At 32.2% G+C, this 18,329-nt stretch overlaps 1 protein-coding gene across 7 annotated transcripts in view; it reads left to right on the top strand.

Annotated features, from left to right (window-relative positions):
- LOC126854790 (LIM/homeobox protein Lhx5) overlaps positions 1-12,168 on the top strand; it is a 51,285-nt gene extending 39,117 nt beyond the window's left edge. For 5 of the 7 annotated variants that reach the window (XM_050601852.1, XM_050601859.1, XM_050601856.1 and 2 more), the window contains 5 exons: positions 1,701-1,928; positions 5,528-5,769; positions 6,969-7,254; positions 7,697-7,885; positions 11,001-12,168. In XM_050601852.1, coding sequence (XP_050457809.1) covers positions 1,701-1,928; positions 5,528-5,769; positions 6,969-7,254; positions 7,697-7,885; positions 11,001-11,146 — 1,091 coding nt within the window. In that variant the 3' untranslated portion in view covers positions 11,147-12,168. The remainder of the gene's footprint in view (positions 1-1,700; positions 1,929-5,527; positions 5,770-6,968; positions 7,255-7,696; positions 7,886-11,000) is intronic. The other 2 variants (XM_050601855.1, XM_050601854.1) reach the window with 2 other exon arrangements.
- Positions 12,169-18,329: the final 6,161 nt, after the last annotated feature.

Genomic DNA, 18,329 nt, shown 5'->3' with positions numbered 1-18,329 from the left:
AGGAACAAAATAATTAATGCAAAAAATGAAATGAGAATAAAAGTATGAGGAAATTAAAATAATAAAAAAATTGAATTCATAAAAAAATTAAAACAATGAAGAAAATTAAATAATTAAAATTACAATATTAAATATTAAATGTTAAATAAAATTATAAGATAACATAAAATAACAATAAATAAGTGAGAATAAAGTGAGAGTAAAGTAATAAAGGATAAAAAGAGAGAGAGAATTTTATTCTGTCCTAGCTATGCGGGATGAATACAAGGTCTTTTGCTATATTAATTATTTTTGGCATCATCTTCTCCCTTTAATACTGATTATGCTTAACAATGAAGGCGAAGTATGGCGAGTTACCGTTCGAAATCTTTATCGCGCGGAGAACGAATTTGATGCGCGACTGGGGGCAGAATGTTGACGCGAGCTTTCAGAATGATTTCGGGGCCGATGATTAAACGACATGACCGTCTTGATGCTCGACACTTTTTCAACATTAATCTCTGCCATGCCGCTCTCGCCCATTTGTCGGTTGTCGAATCCTTGGCCATCGTTCTCTCTCTCTCTCTCTCTCTCTCTCTCTCTCTCTTCTGACGGCGACGCGAGCCTTGAGAGAAGCACGATAATTATGTTCGTAGAGACGATTAATATCCGGAGACACCTATCGCCATTTTTTCGGCGTAAAATATATTGCGCCGCGTTGAAAACATTTCGAGCGTAAAACGCCGCCATTAAAATGTGGAAGGCACCCAGTAGCCGGGTCTTAAAAGCACTACTTGTCGCTCGCAGACATATTTCACAATTAAAGTAACTATACACGTCAATTAAATCTAACGCTGAAAAAATGGGATTGTTTATGCAAGTTTAAAGTTCATGAATATTGTGTTAATTTATTATAAGGATCATGCATTTTTCTTTTAAGAAAAAATGACGAGAGTTCCATCAATATGCAGGGATCTTTATTTAATTTTAGATAAAATTTATTTTTTTATTTAGAAAAAATGACAGGAGTTGCATCGATATGCATAGATTTTTGTTTAATTTTAGAAAATTAATGAAAAAATAATTAATAAAATTTAATTAAAAAAATTAATTATTACAACTAATTTATAAAATTAATTAATAAAATTTATTTTTAATTATGCTGCATATAATTATCGTCAATATCGATCGCAATATCATAGAAAAAAAAATCGATTCTTATCTCGTGCAAAGTCCCCGCCGTCGGCAAATATAATCTTTCTTCTTTTAAGCGAAAAAATATAATTAAACGTCAATATATTTGAAAAAAAGTATAATTGAGCTGTTTTGACATAAAAACATCACTATAACATACAATGACTAATTTAATTTTTTTGCATGTTTATCGAAAAAGGAATCGCTGATTTTGAAAGGAATAACACCTTCGCATTCACACAGAAACGGAAAGAATTATTTGGTCATTACGTAAAATGGCATATAAATTTTCTTTTATTTATAACGCGAATTAGATCTTTTAAATTTGATTATATTAATAATTAATCATTATGATTACGCAAAATGCTGTCTACACGAGATCTTCGTCTCGCTTCTGTGTTAAAGCGAAGACAAATAGTAGAAGACAATTAGTAGAATCGTTCGCGATTAGTTTCGAAAAATTGGCGATTCGTTCGCGGCTCAATGTTATTAAAAAACGGTCGGTGTCTCGCGTCGTTCACGAGCAGAACCGTCCAACCTGTCGGCAGGCGGAGACTCGCTGATGGGCTCAGGATCGGAAGACGAGGACGAGGACGGTAGTGCCCATCATCATCATCACGATCCGGCCGTTCGCGGCTCTCACCTGGGAGCCCATAACATTGGCCCGGGTGGTCCCGGCGACCAGAGCGTCGGCCACGGTGGCGAACTACCTCTCGGCAGCGATCCCTGCAAGCAGGAGGACTCCGAGGATCAAGGTAAGTCCCGGCTTGTCGTGTGGAAGATATCGCACTTGGAAAATTTGCTTTAAATTTAGCATGTGTGCCAAACGATGCAACACACATTTTTTGTGTTAATAATATGGATATGTCAAATGGTGACACTAATATGAATGCAATTTCATATAGTTTGAATTAAATTTTGTGTAAAAAAAATTGACATATTTTTAATGATAAAATTTAGTTAGAAGAAACTTGTTGACATCTGTCACTCTCATTTCTATTATAAAATAAAATCAATATTTTTACGCTTTTTTTAATTGTTTTAATAATTTAATATTTAAATTCGATTATCACAACAATAAAACGTTAAATTATTATATGAAATATGTTTGAATATTTATCACACAAATTTTAATTGGCATATTTTTTAACAAAAAAACATAAATTTTCCAACTGTGAACAATTACAATGACATGAGGAGTAGACAAAGAAATCTGTGCAGTTTTTTTCTCTTGATAAGGAAATATTTATTGGGAATTATTTTTTGACGTAAAATAATAGTTACGTGAATTTTACAACCATTATGTGAAGAAGGTTTAATTTTGTATTAAATTGAATCGATTATCACGAGTGAAAATAATTTGAAAGAATTGTTGCACTAAATATCGTGTTTCTAAAAAGAAAAAAAAAAATCACGAATTTTCTTTATATTTACCTGATAACTATATTAAAAAATTTTTTTGAATCACTTTTAGCGATTGCAAAGATTAAAGATAAATTTCCAAACTATTCAAAATAAATTTTTATGTGAACACGATATTTTAATGCTCGGATATATATAATTTTTTTTTTATGATGCAGACAGTTTTATGCGGCAAACTGCCTCTGAGCGGAATAAGAAAACATTTTTATTACCTGAAACGTAAAGGATGGAAGATTAATGTCACAAAAGAAACGCGAAGGATCATGAACAAAAGTTAATATTGAATAGCCAAACGTAAACAACACAAAACATCTAAGCTGTCATCTCGATTAGACATTCGCGGAGATCTCACACACACATGCGCACGCATCGGCGAGTAAACTAAGACTACACTCGTCCCGTAACTTGCCTCGAAACTCGACAAATATTTCCTTATCAAGAGCAATCGATTAGCGACTCGATCGGGCCACCCTCGCAGCCACGCATTATCACGTCACCCTACGATCTCGCGGGCACGAATTCGCGACGTCGTGACGTCACGAATCACCGGGAGCGACGCGGGAGAAGCCGTCGTGCTATTATATGACTCCTACTCTTTTATCGTGAATACAACAATCGAACCTAGCTGTATACATCTTCTCTAACCCTCGCGTGGGTTCGTTTTGTACGCCTGTATACGCGCAGCACAAGCATCTCGTTTCCCCTCGAAGGGGGAGGGAGCGGGTGTCTTCACGAAGGGTGGCCTCTCGTGCAGTGTGACACTGTCCAAACATTTTCTTTGTCCCGCGGTTAAGACCTACCTACCCGATATATGTATACATATATATATATATATATAGTGTGTATAGATTACTGCGGAGAGTCGAGAGACTTATATGTGCATGTGTGAGGGGGTACGGCTTTCAGCGCGCGCGGCAGCAGCCACGATAATCCGATGGGGGTTTCGCATCGCTTCCGGGGGATTGGCTTCGATTGTTGTTACCTCGATCCGGCCGATGAAGATACCGGGATACACAGGGTGTCCCAGACCTACCGCGCTCTCTCAGTCTCTTAGCTGTGATCACCTCGGCCAGTTTACGATCGATTATCCCTTAACGTTTAACGGATATTATTACATTTCATTATATATATTATAATGTAATATTATTATGTAATATATAATATTATATATAATATTATTAATATATAATATATAATATATAATATTATTAATATATATTATTTATATATAATATAATTAATATATTATATATAATATTATTAATATATAATTTATAATATTAATTGATAATATAATATATAATAATATATTATATTATATTATTAATTAATATAATATAATATATAATATTATTAAAATTTTTATTATTTTTTCTAGATATTTTTTATTTTCTCTAGATTTTTCTTCAAATATTTACTATTTTCTCTAGATTTTTCTCCAGATATTTATTATTTTCTCTAAATATTATTATAATCTAGAAAACAAATCACTATTTTTTCTATATTTATTAATTTATTGATTTTAATTTTTAATTTTCTAATTTTCTCTAGATATTTATTATTTTCTCTAGATATTTCTCTAGATTTTTTCCAGATATTTATTCTTTTCTCTAAAATATTATTATAATCTAGAAAACAAATTGTTATATTTTCTATATTCTTATATTCTTTATTAATTTATTGATTTTTAATTTTCTTTAGATATTTTTTTTTCTAAATATTTATATTTTCTCTAGATATTTCTTTACATTTCTCTTCAGATATATATTTATTATTTTCTCTAAAATATTATTATAATTTAGAAAAAAATTGTCATATTTTTCTGTATTTACTAATTTATTGATCTTAATTTTTAATCTATTGATAACAATTAAATAGATCGAGAAATTATGATATAAAATTCATAAGAAAAATTAATGGAGAGAAATAATAGATCTTGGTACTAAATTTTTTTAGTAACTTTTTAAATAATTCTTTCAAGATTCCTTTAACATCAAAAATTATTGCCGTCTTGATATTAAAATATTATTTTTTTAACTCATAATATTCATATGATAAAGACACCCGGTGTAGATACGCGTGTATACGACAAATTTTCTGATCGATAATCCGTTTTTTTTTTTTTTAATAACAAACGTTGCTGTACACGAGAGATTGCAACTCAACGGGCGTTACTTAGAAACTCCCGTAATGCAATGATGACTCGTGTCTCGGGATGACAAGTTAGGATTACCGACAAGTCACGCGTCAGCGGATACGCATAGGTTAGGATTAAGAAACCGACTATCCCATTGCTATATCGATGATATGTGTGTAACGAACGTGCGATGTAACGTTGTAAATATTGTGTCAACCTTTTGCCCATCAGACGCCGACACCTATATTATATTACCGCCTTTATAAATTGCATAAAACTAGCTTGGCAGCTATTAAAAAGCTAGGATCTGAGAATAGGAAAAAATTATTATTTAAATTTTTTTAAAGTTTTCACAATTTATTTTTACTTAAGATTATTTCGCAAAAATTTAAATTTATATGCTGTATCAAACTTTCTCCTCAAAATCAATCTTGTTGTTTTATCTATATTTAATCTGCAATCAAAATATTATTACAATCTAGAAAACAGATGCAGCAATTTTTTTACATTTATTAATTCTTGTTATGTACATACATGGTGTTGTGTTAGTTTGTAACAGGGTTCAAGGGTTTCAGGCAGAAAGCGAACTGAGTTATCTCTTCGAGAATTAGCATTGTATTTAAAATCAACAAAACACTATCGTGACAGATATAAACTGTCATCAATAAGGTTGACTCTGCTGGCGCTTCGACTTCGTAGCGATTCGGCGAATTTTATAAGCCCCAAGTGATGATGATGACGGTGAGGGTGGTCATACGATAGTGATGTGGCAGCTCGGCTTTTGATCGGTTGAAGGTTCCCTGGACGGCGATCCCGAGACGAGGGACAGCCAAACAGAGAACAAGAGCCCGGACGGCGGCGCCGGCGGTGGCAGCGGCGACGGCGGCGCCGGCTCGAAGCGACGTGGCCCGCGGACCACCATAAAGGCGAAACAATTGGAGATCCTGAAGACGGCCTTCTCGTCGACCCCGAAGCCCACCAGACACATCAGGGAACAGTTGGCGAAGGAGACCGGCCTGCCCATGAGAGTCATACAGGTAGGAGAAAGTTTCTCCTTCATGTCTTACGTGTTTTGTGGATTGTTGGAAATTTGGCTTAAATTTAATATATATATATATATATATATATATATATATATATATATATATATTGCATGTCACGATCCATACAAATTTTTCTGTTAGTTTAACATAATATGGATATGTCAAATGGTGACATTTGGCGATAATATCATATGTTAATGATATCACAAAATTTTTTATTTTTATAGAAAGAATTAATATTGAAACAAAGAAAAAAAAATTATTTTATTATCCTCGGAATAAAAGATTTTTAAATTGAATTTTGGAAATCAAGAAATTAGAGTCAATATTTAAATTATTTATTTTTATTTGATAATAAATATACAATGTTTATAAAAAAATATATATAACAATTTATAACAAAATTTGTGATAAAATTTATATAACAAAATTTATAATGAAATAATTTATAATATAATTTAGTTATAATTTGTTCTCTTAATTTTGTAATACTTGTTATTAAATAATTTGTTGTATGATTCTTAATTTGTTATTCTTACAAATAGAATCATTATTAATAACGAAACGAAAGATTCGATATCAAAAAATGATTATAATGATGGTTTTTACTATCGGCACGAAGGAAATATGATGTTTTTATGCAGCCGCCGTCTAAATTGCCGTTAATAGCTACGCCCGAAAACATTATACACTATCGCCAATAACAAGGAAAAGAATGCGCCGACAAATCATTTGCCGGAGAATAATTTGCTTGGCGTGTGATAACGCCATATTATTTACCGCGAAATAATTTCGCGACAGTGTCACCGCCAAAATCGCAGTTTTTGCCGCCGATAAAAAATTGTTTGCCATGATTTTTGCGTGTCCTAAAATACAGAGGATAGAAACAAAATATAAAATAAAGTGGCTCGAAATATACTGGGTGTCTACAATATAATCGAAAAGAGGATGGTATATATTCATAATTCAATAACACCAATAAGGAAGAAAAAATGTAAATAAGCATGAGTACTCCGAAATATTAAAGTAATATTTTAACATTTATTTGAGCAAGATCCGTAATTACAAGACGGATATACGAAAATTGATAGAGAGAGAGAGAGAGAGAGAGATGACGGAGAGAAGAGGAGAGAGAGACCGATCGTCGTCGTTAAATAATTCAGCGATTAAATTCGGCCTTGCTGGGCTTCTAGGTCTGGTTCCAGAACAAGAGAAGTAAGGAGCGCAGGCTGAAGCAGCTGACGTCGATGGGCAGGAACCCCTTCTTCGGTGGCTCGCGCAAGATGCGCGGCTTCCCGCTGAATCTGAACCCGGGCGCCCTCGGCGGCGAGGACGGCCCGCCACCCGGTTTCCCGTACTTCGGCCCCGACAAATTCGAATTCGGTTACGGCGGTCCGGTGGCCTTCCATCACGAGTTCTTCGGCGCACATCCGCCCCCGCATCCGCACGGGCCGCACTTCGCCGGCACGGGAAATCCAGGTAAAGCCCCCCCCCTCCGCCCGCCCCTCTATCTTGCTTCATCTTCATCGCGGATGAATAATGTAAGTCCCGCTCAAACCCAGTTTGCGGGGGTGACACTGCGCCTATCAACTCGATTGTTTACTATTATTATTGTCAGCATTTTTTTTTTCTTTTTTTTCTTTTATTACACTTAAGGATAATAATAGATTCTAGTTTTGCGTTTGAAGGAGAGAAGAAGTGGCGAGAGTGGCTTCAAAAATATTTAACGCAGTTGAATTTTTTATATCACGTATTTTTATTATCGACTCGAGCAAAAAAACGGTCGGAGCCTGAGAGTCTAGTCTCCAAAAATCTCGCGTAATTATAATAAAGCCCTGAATCAAGTAGGTAGGGCCCCCGCGATAATTATGACAGCCGGTTTCGGAGATGGCCGGGCGGATACGATCCTCTCTGAGAGCAGTGCGTAATCTGTTTCTGACAGGCCTGGACCCGGCCAGTTTAGCGGGCATGGCAGCGGCAGTCGCGGTGGCAGGGGAGTACCCACCTCCGGGCGCGGGGGGCGGCCCTCCGGAATTTCTCACGGGGCCCCCCGGTCAGGGGCCCCCTGCGCCCACCGGCGGCAGTCCCGGAGAGTTCCTGGCACCTTCAGGTAAGAGAGGGAAATATTGCCCCGCCGGAGCCATTACCGCCGAAAAGCCGAGCGAATCGCGACCGCCGATCTACCTCAATCGTGCCGAGTCTGCCCTCGAGCGAACTTTATGTTTGCGCTCTCGCACCAATATATTAGCGTTGTTCTTCGCCATTAATTCGCGCAGCGCTTTAAGAAAATTGAAATGTTTTTATAGGAAAAAATGATAATTGCGCGCGAGTCATTTCTTTGAAGGTCGATCGTAATTTTTTTAAACAGAAATATTAATATTTTTTTTTTGACAAAATTGGCTTGTTTTAATGTCTTTTATAAGACCCGAAGTTTGTCGGTCTAATTTTGGGACACTCTGTATATTAGCTCTTTCTAAATGCAATTAACCGAGTGTCCATTTCTTGAGAAAAACATGAAAACCTGGAATTTTTTTTTGTACCAGAAAAAATTAGGAAATTATCATTTATTAGAACTCAGGGAGTTAAAAAAAAATTTTTTTTTTAATATTGCAAGCAGTAAACAATCTGCCAATAAGTCAAGTTGTGAATTATGAGTTTAAAGAATATTTTAATTATACATCTTTTTATTTTTGTTTATATATCAAAATATTAAGTATGCATATTTTTCATTTTAATTTTTAATTATAAAAAATAAAATAGATTATGCAAGTTAAAAATTTTTATTTTAACGAAAACTATTTAGTTTTTTTTTCCAATACATTTATAAATAAATCTAACACATGTAACTTAAATGGATTTGTGTTTTTCCTTCGTTCTGAATGTAAAACAAATTAAAAGATGCATCCAATAAGAAAAACTTATTTTATAGGAAATTGCACTAAAAAGAATCTTTAAATATTCTCGTTTTGAACAAAATTACCTGAAAGATCAGGGAATTTTCAGAGAATTTTTTTTACAACATTCGAATAAAGACCCTGTTCAATTTTTATGTTAATATTCGTTCTAATTATTATTTTTTTTTTTTATTCCATCTTCTTTAATTTCGAATAAATTCGAATTAATTGCCGGAAAAGAGAGATTGTATAATATTCAAAGCCGTTCGTTTGTTTCGTGACGATTTATTATGCACATCTTTGTTAGATCGACCCATGCCGTGTCGTGTTAATTAGAAACACTTTAGTCCCGCGGTATCGAATCGAAATTGTTTCACGCCATTCAACTGTTTCACGTTGAAACGAAAATTACACGTTGAGGTTAACCTTTCGCACGCGGTGTCATTTTTTTTTATATCATATCGCGCCATTATTCGCACAGTTGCTCGATGTTACGTTTCGTGCACGAAGGATACGCGTGCGAGGGATTTCTAACTTCGTAACAAGTTGAATTTTCTGCAACAAAGTACGGCGCGGTGTGAATGTCATTTCCTTCGAAAGTCGTCGTATGGATAATTGAGATCTGACAATCACCGCGTGACCTTTAGCGATACGTCCAATTTTGAAACTACATTTTCCCAACTTGCGTCAGATCTTTATATACATGCCTTATTCGCCTGTCACCGACGTATCAATCAAATCGCGTATATCATTAAATCGTTGAAGAAAATATAGTTAGCACGATAATGGCATTAATAACCATAATATTCACAAGGCGAGATGTTTAACGCTTTAACGTGGCTTCTGTGAGCTTGAAAACTTCTTAGCCCAAAGGATGTGGATGTTTGTATAATATTTCTTACGTAAAAGAAAAATTTAAGAAAAATTTTTTAAGAAAAATTTTGTAGCACAAATTTTTATTAAATGAAATTTTTTCAATTTTTTCTGTCACTTCTTTTTGTGGAAAAAAAAAAAATATATGGATACATATATATTATATACAGAATGTTTCAGATCAATGAAACTTCAAAGTTTTATAGGAAATTGAATTTGAAACAAAAATGTTCCTATAAACATAGTTTAGACCCGGAAACTCTTTATCAAAAAGTTATAACTCTCTAAGTAATTAGTTATGACCAAAATTTAATAAAAACATTTTTGTTTGTAGTATGAATGTGGTGTTTACACAAAGACCATGGAAAAGTGATTTTTTTCAAGTTTCTGCTTTTTTCGTTAAATTGTTTTGAGCTTATTTTCTTTTGAACACCTTCATCAGTATTAAATAAAATTAGTGTAATTTAATTTAGTTAGTTTGTTATTTAATTACCTATCAGATTTATTTTATTTCTTTTTTCAAATAAATGAATGGTTAATTTTCCAAGTTATTTTTAAAAATCATAAAAAAAACTGATTTTTTGAAGTTTATTATATAACTTTTATCGAATATCTTACATTTATCGATATAACTTCTTATCGAAGCGTTTCCGGACCTATGTTTATATGAACTTTGTTGTTCTTATATTCAATATCCTGTAAGATCCTGAAATTTCATTGTCCTGAAACATCCTGTAACAGACACACACATACATGTATTATTTAAAAAATAAATTCCTAAATATTTTTTACTATATTTTTTATTACATGAAATATTATATGAATATTTTACATATTTTCTATACATTAAGAGAAGAAATTAAAATATAGACTAAATATTTTATATAATGTTGAGAAAAATATTTTTCAATATTTTTATCAATATTTTAATTATATTTATAATAAAGCTTTATGATCTATTAAATACTAAGATTACAAAAATATTTATAAAGTATTTTGATAAATATTTTCATTTTTCTTTTTTTTTGAAAAATATTTATAAAATATTTTGATATATACATTCATAGAATATTTAAATAATTATTATAAATATTTTATAAATATCGTGTGCTGTCTGGGAAACTCTGTTTCGGCTGACCAAGACTTTTCTTATTCCCTGCCTTTGTACGACAAATCTGGAATAAATAAGGTCAAAGAGGAAAGTCGAGCAATTATATTGTCAGAGAGGTGGTTGAGAATTTATGTAAGAAATATTAAGCGTAACGCGATTTTATCGCGCGCGATCGTATATTAATATTTATAAATCCGCCGGCGGCGGATTGTCTCGCCGACTTTCGCGGCAACTTCCGGTCACCGGCTTGGGCCCGGCGGCTGACCCGTCGCGTCGCGTCGCGTCGCGGGATTTAAATCTTAATTGGCATCGACGCCGCATGTGTGTGCTCGCTTGTGTGTTTCCAGGTGGTGCGCAGGGTAATCCGAGCAGCGGCGGGAACGGCGGCGGGCCAGGAGGCGGCGGCGGCGGCGGCGGCGGCGGTGGTGGCGGGGTCGCGGCCGGCGGATTCCTGGAGCCGCACCAGATGCAGAGCGAAGGGCTGGCCTGGTAGTACGAGTTTTAATTATAACGTGTCCCTCATAATAATAATAATAATAATTCCGCCCGCGCGCCTGAGAAGAAAGGAAAAAGAAGAGCGAGATGGGAACTCGCGAGACGCGAACTCTCTCGCGTCGTTGAGGGCGACGGAAGGCTCGGCGCTTCGTTGCTTTTCCTGCCTTTTCCGTAATTCTTTTCATTTTTCTTTGCCTCCTCCTCCTCCCCCTCCTCCATCTCCTTTTACAATTGATTCGATCGAGAGATCTATCGATCCTTCGTCGACACTTTCTGTAAGATACAGACACGCGCGAGCGAAGCGTTTAATTGTTCAGTCGACGCTATTATCTTTATTATTATTACGCATCTCGGCGCCGCAATCGTCGATGTTACTATTTTCCTTATCATTAATATTATTATTATTATTATTAATTATTATATTATTATTGTGTATAAAATTTCGAAGGTCCCTATCGTGTAATATTGTACCCTCCCTGTTGATTTTTTTTTTTTTTTTTTAAACACCCTGTAGATAACTGCTGTTGTACACCTGAGGTAAAAACGTGAATCGCTAGACACACGCACACACGCATACACACGACTCGTATACACACACACACACACACACACACAGACACACACTTGGACACACGCTGTACTAATATTATCATTAAAGTATAAATATAAATAGGAAACGTGTAATTTTTTTGTATCTGTTAAGGCGGCGAGATCGATGTAAATACACACACGAGGGAAAAAAAAAGGAACACACAGAAACACTCTCTGTCCTCCTCTCTCTTTGCTGAAAATGCGCGCGAGCCGATTTGCGCTAGACTTACTCGTTAAACGCCACACCGAAAATAAGATATATATATATATATATATATATATATATATATATGTGTGTGTGTATCGTGACATAAAACACAAACACACGCACACAATAACACCGAGTAAGGCAGATCGAGAAAGGGATGCGCCGCCGTGACGCATAACGATTATAAATATTATTATAATAAACCACCTCGTATTTCCGTATGCGTGCATTTTCTTTATTTCCTTCTAATTCATCGTTTGACGTTTCTCAGCTGGATGTGAAAAAATGGGGAACAAATATATATTTGATCGCGTTGACAATTGAACGTATCGTCATTTTTCCAAGGAGTACTTCATGTAGTAATAAAATTAATAAAATTAAATAATAATAAAATTAAATAAAAATAAAATTAAAATTTACGTAATAAATTATTATGTTTAATTTTAAAAATGTCGCCAGTAAATAAATTAATAAACAAGTGTTTATACGACCAAACTGGCAATTTATTGTTTGATTATTATATCACGACGTTTCGACTATATGGTTTTGGTCCTTATCAAGTGAAAGTTATAATTAAAAAGTAGAAAGAGAAAAATCGAAATGTCAAACTGACATTGTGTCAACCACTATGTTTGGAATACTGAGATCAATTTACGTAATAAAATTAAAATTTATTTAAATTGAATTACGTACAAGTTTCAATTAAAAAAATTGACCGCAAAAATTGATTTAAATTACAAGGGATTAATTTCACATTATTTTCATGAATAATTGGTTTTTACAAAAGAATCTAAAAAATTCTTGACAATCGACTAAATTGTCGGCAAGATTAAAATCGGTCAAGATCGCATTAAAATCCTCCGCTTTACCCTAATAAAAAATGTGTACGTGTGTAATCATCGGATATAGATAGCGATCGGCAAGTGCACCCTTGACAACGGAAGCTAATGAGGTAAGTGACTATTTACGTTTTTATAAACACGTGTCACGCTGTCTTCGATTTCTGTACTTATTGACGTCGACGGACGTCGTTCAACTTGTCACTGTCGTCAAGTCGATTTCAGTGACATTATTCTAATGAGCAGCGACGCGATACTTGACCACGGGATTCGATACAGTGACACGCTAGTACGTTGAGAGAATCGAGAAAGTTAAATTATAAATAATTTTTTCATATCATAATTATTAATTTTTTATTATTAAAATTCCTTCCTTAGAATTTTTATACACTTAAAATATAACTAATAAATAATTCCCCTAAAATTATTTATTTTTATACACTTAAAATATAACTAATAAATAATTCCCTAAAATTATTTATTTTTATATATATATATAATATTTATTAATTATATTATTTTTTATTTTATTAAATTATAAATAATTTTTTCATAATATAATTATTAATTTTTTTTATTAAAATTTTCTTCCTTAAGAATTTTTTTACACTTTTAAATATAACTAATAAACAATTCCCCTAAAATTATTTATTTATATATATATATATTATTTATTAATTATATTATTTTTTATTTTATTAAATTATAAATAGTCGGAGGCAGTCCGTTAGTAGCTCGTAATTAAATTGTTTCTTCAACTGGGCGATAAAAGAAATATTAGCTGTCACAGCGAGATAATCACCGATATTAATTAACAAAGGATTGATTTTTTCTCGAAAAGACGAGATTGATAAATATATTTGAGTCACGATAGATGACAGATAGAAGGGTGAGAAAATGCTTGCGCGCTTATGATAATTTAATAATTTTTAAAAACTAAATTCAATTTTCGAGGTACGTAGTTTATAAATTATGTCGGGTTTTCCGTTATATTTTTACATACGCTTTGGGCAGCTTTCGTGTGCAGTTGTCGCGTTTATATGCCGCCAATCAAGTGTGCCACATAACGTTACAGCACGCAGTTACTGCTATGTTTAAATGCGTAACAGTCGCGTGTCGGCCTGTTCGCAACGGGCGCTTTTTTCGCGCCCGTCAAAAAGCGCGTTGGACTTATTCAAAAGGCAATCCGGCTAAATACTGGAATGACGTGCGCAGGAAAAATTCAAAGCGAAAAGCAGTTACACACTCGTCGCGTATGATGACGTAACGGAATTACAAATAACAACGCCAACGTACCGCGTCTGCGAATCCGTTGTTGAAATTTCATTATTAAAATATACGACACTCGCATTCTAACGCAATTCTTTTTTATTTTCTTTTCGATTTAGAAATAATTTTTACAATAATTCTGTTATCCCGATAAAAATCATATTGATATTAAATCAATAAAATTACAAAAATTACGTTATGAAATTTTAATTAAATCTTTCTTTCTTAAAATTTTTTTAACTATTTTAAATATTTCAACACATTTCTTATATATATGTAGTTAAAATGATAAATATTTAAATATATATATATATATTATAAAATATTTGCTGAAAGAATTTTAAGAAATGTATTTCAGGAAAAATTAGAAATAATTTTAAATATTTAATTTTTTAATATTACTACACGGAATGTTTTTGATATATTTCTCTCTCTCTCTCTCTCTCTCTCAAAATTACTGTTCATACTACATATTTAAATATATATTATTTCATAAATATATATATTTATGAAATAATTTCGAAAAATCACATTTTTTTAATATTTTAAAAATAACTTTAAAATCGAGGAGAGAGAGAGAGAGAGAGAGAAATATATCAAAAACATTCCGTGTGTAGTAATATTAAAAAAATTAAATATTTAAAATTATTTCTAATTTTTTCCTGAAATACATTTCTTAAAATTCTTTCAGCAAATATTTTTCAATTATTAAAATAATCATTAATTACGCCATTAATTAGATAAATCACTATTGTGGCTACCACCAATTTTTATCCTTCTTCTTTTTTTGTTCTTTCTCTTGCAAGAGAAATATTCTCGATGAAGAGGGACGAGTCCGAAATCCTTCCCAAATCGACGGCCGTAAACGCATCTGCGACCGGCGTCGCCCTGACGTCGTTAGCTAGGATCCCGGCCGTCGGTTGTCCTGAGAAAAGGAAGAGAGAGGAGAGGGTGCAGGCCCTGGACATCTGGTGAATTCGATTTTGATGTGTTTCTGCGCCCCCGGGGGTCGAGCGAGAAACGTCCTTCGCCGCCTCGCATCCTCGACACGGCCCCTCCGGGGCCGTCAACGATGCCGCGTGTACGTATCCCCACATGTATTCGGCGCACACCGTGTATATACAAGCGGCTCCTATATACTCCCGGCGCTTGTCGCAAGTGCATCTACTAAGTGTGTGCACATACAATTGGCGCTCCCGCGTCGTAGGCTACACATGAGCGCTAACGAGGTTTCGTTTAAAACAACAATGTTGACAGGAATTTCGTTAAAGATCTACGATTTGAAACTTTATTTGTTGTATCTAATTTTTTTTTTTTTTTTTTTTAATTAGTTCATTTCAAATTTTCTTTAATAAAAAAGTGAGCTCTAAATTATTATACAGGATGTTCCAGATCAAGTCAATAAAACTTTAAGGTTTTAGAGGAAATTGAATTTGGAACAAAAAAGTTTCTATAAATATAGGCCCGGAAATATATGCTTCGTTAAAAAGTTAGTATAGCTAATAAACTCTCTGTACGTAATTAGTTATAATTAAAATTTGATTAAGACATTTTTATGTTTGCATTTGTAATGTTTATTATTTAATTATCCATCAGATTTATTTGGTTTTTTTTTTTAATGAAGGATTTTAAAGTTATTTTTAAAATATTAAAAAAATGTGATTTTTCGAAATTTATTAGTTGTAACTTTTTAACAAAGCGTTTTTGAATATATGTTTATGGAATTATTTTGTTCTAAATTTAATTTCCTATTAAATGCTAAAGTTTCATCGACTTGAGATATTTTATTCAAGATGTTTGACTATAATAGATACTAAAAAAAAAATAAAATATATAAATCAAATGCTATAAAATCTTTAAAAAATTAAAAAAAAAGCAAAAATGGCAACTAATGTTTGATGGAATATATGATTCTTTATTATTATAAGAGAGATATTTCTTTCTCTCTCTCTCTCTAAAATAGTAGCATTGACAAAAATTTCGTTAAAGGCCCACTTGAAATTTAGTCTTTTACCCGATCGAAAATTTTCTTCCTCATATTAGAAAAATATTTTCTCTTTGTTATAATAATTAAAAAATATTAAAATTGAAATATTATTTCATCAAATCTATGTTACTATTCTTATGTTTCTTCTTTCTTCAAAAGGACATAATAATTTAATTTAATTTTCTTTTGATTCAATGTATTCAAATATTTTTACTAAAAAGTGCGCTTTAAATTTCTATAATTTATTATTAAATTTATATTATTATTAAATTTTATTATTATTAAATTATTATTATTAAATTATAAATATTATTAAATTATATTATTATTAAATTTATATAAAGAGAACTTTTTCTCCAAGATATTTGATAGATAAAAAAATTATATAAATCGAATGCTATAAAATTTATAAAAAGAAAGAAAAATATAATAAATAATGTTTGATGAAATAGCATGATTCTTATTTATTATAAAGGAGACATTTATCTCTCTTTAACAAGAAAACACAAATTACATCTGCGAAATAATTTAACATTAAAAGCGCTCGGCTCGCCCCAGACAATTCGACGTGACCCCTTTTTGTATCATCGAACTGTCCATGTGGGCAAGAGTTTGGCGTGTAATTTACCCGGACAGTTACCACACGCGCGCGCTATGTAACGACGTGGACGGAGGCGTCGGCTTCCCGTGTAATGTGTGTACTCTGCGACGTTGTTCGCCTCCTCCGGGATATCTCCCGGGAGATTCGACAGATGCGCGGTCCGCCTCCGTGCCCCGGGAAGCCACGGAGTCCCGCGGGAGTTTTGCAGGGACAAACCGTCCCCGGGGGGTCGCGACCCCCTTCCCGATCCTTATGTACCCTCCTATTACCTTCGTTCATGCGGGGATAAGAAAACGACATTCTTGTGCACATGTTATCGCATTAAAAGGATAAAAATCTTATCAAATCCCAGACAGAATCCTGCCGCGATTATCTGACGGATATTTATTAATCGTCATATGCGATAAACAGTAATTTTGAAGCTTGAATTATTATAGAAAAATGAATAATGAACGGAGTCTTCTTGTGTTATTGAATATATTTAACGCTTTAATATTAATTTTATATCGAATTTTATTTAATTATATATATAATATAATTTAAAATTACATATAAAAAGGAGATAGGAAGGATTTTAGGCATAAAATAATTTTTAGATAAGAACCTTTCACTTTGAAATAGAAATTTGCATGCAGAAATCTAAAAAATATATAATATCGAATATTTTTATCATTTTATTAAAAAGAATGTTTTAAGATATTTAATATTTAAAATATTAAATATTTAAGATATTAAATATTATATTTAATATTTAAGATATTAAATATTATATTTAATATTTAAGATATTAAATATTATTTTTAATATTTAAGATATTAAATATTATATTTAATATTTAAGATATTAAATATTATATTTAATATTTAAGATATTAAATTTAATATATGCAGTGACTTTTTCTAAAAAAATGCAGATTTTTTCTAATCTAGTTGCACAATTTAGCTTCTCAAACTAATTCATATGTGTATGAGAAATATTATTTGTCATATATATAAAAATTATATAATTGAACAAACCAAATTATATAAATAATTAAAAGAATGTTTTCCTTAAATTTTTACTCTAATATCTTAAAATATTTTTTTTTCTACTTTGATAAATATTTGATATACAGGATGTTCCAACTTAGGTCAATGAAACTTCAGAATTTTATAGGAAATTGAATTTAAAATAAAAAAGGTTTCTATAAACATAGGATCCGGAAACGCTTCGTTAAAAAGTTATAGTTAATAAACTCTCTGTAAGTAATAAGTTATGATAAAAATTTAATAAGAACATTTTTAAGTTTGCACTACAAATATAGTATTTACACAAAGACCATCAAAAGATTTAAAAAAAATTTTTTTTATTATTTTGAGCTTCTTTCTTTTAAACGCCTTATATCAGAATTAAATGAAATTAATAATTTAATTTATTATTTAATTATCCATTAGATTTATTCTGATATTTTTTTTTCAAGTGAATAGATTTTCAAAAAATTATTTTTTTTAAATCATCAAAAACGTGATTTTTCAAAATTTATTAGCTATAACGTTTTAACGAAATATTTACAAAGCTATATTTATAGGAATTTTTTTATTCCAAAATCAATTCCCTATAAGACCCAAAGTTTCATTGACCTGATCTGGAACACCCTATATATATCTCATATTTCTTCGTGCAGATTCCTAGGCAAAGAGCTTTTAT

The sequence above is a fragment of the Cataglyphis hispanica genome, chromosome 14, assembly GCF_021464435.1.
Source record: "Cataglyphis hispanica isolate Lineage 1 chromosome 14, ULB_Chis1_1.0, whole genome shotgun sequence".
NCBI classification, from domain to species: Eukaryota; Metazoa; Arthropoda; class Insecta; order Hymenoptera; family Formicidae; genus Cataglyphis; species Cataglyphis hispanica.
Note: the sequence above shows the minus strand (reverse complement) of the source record. Positions and strands in the feature narration are given on the sequence as shown.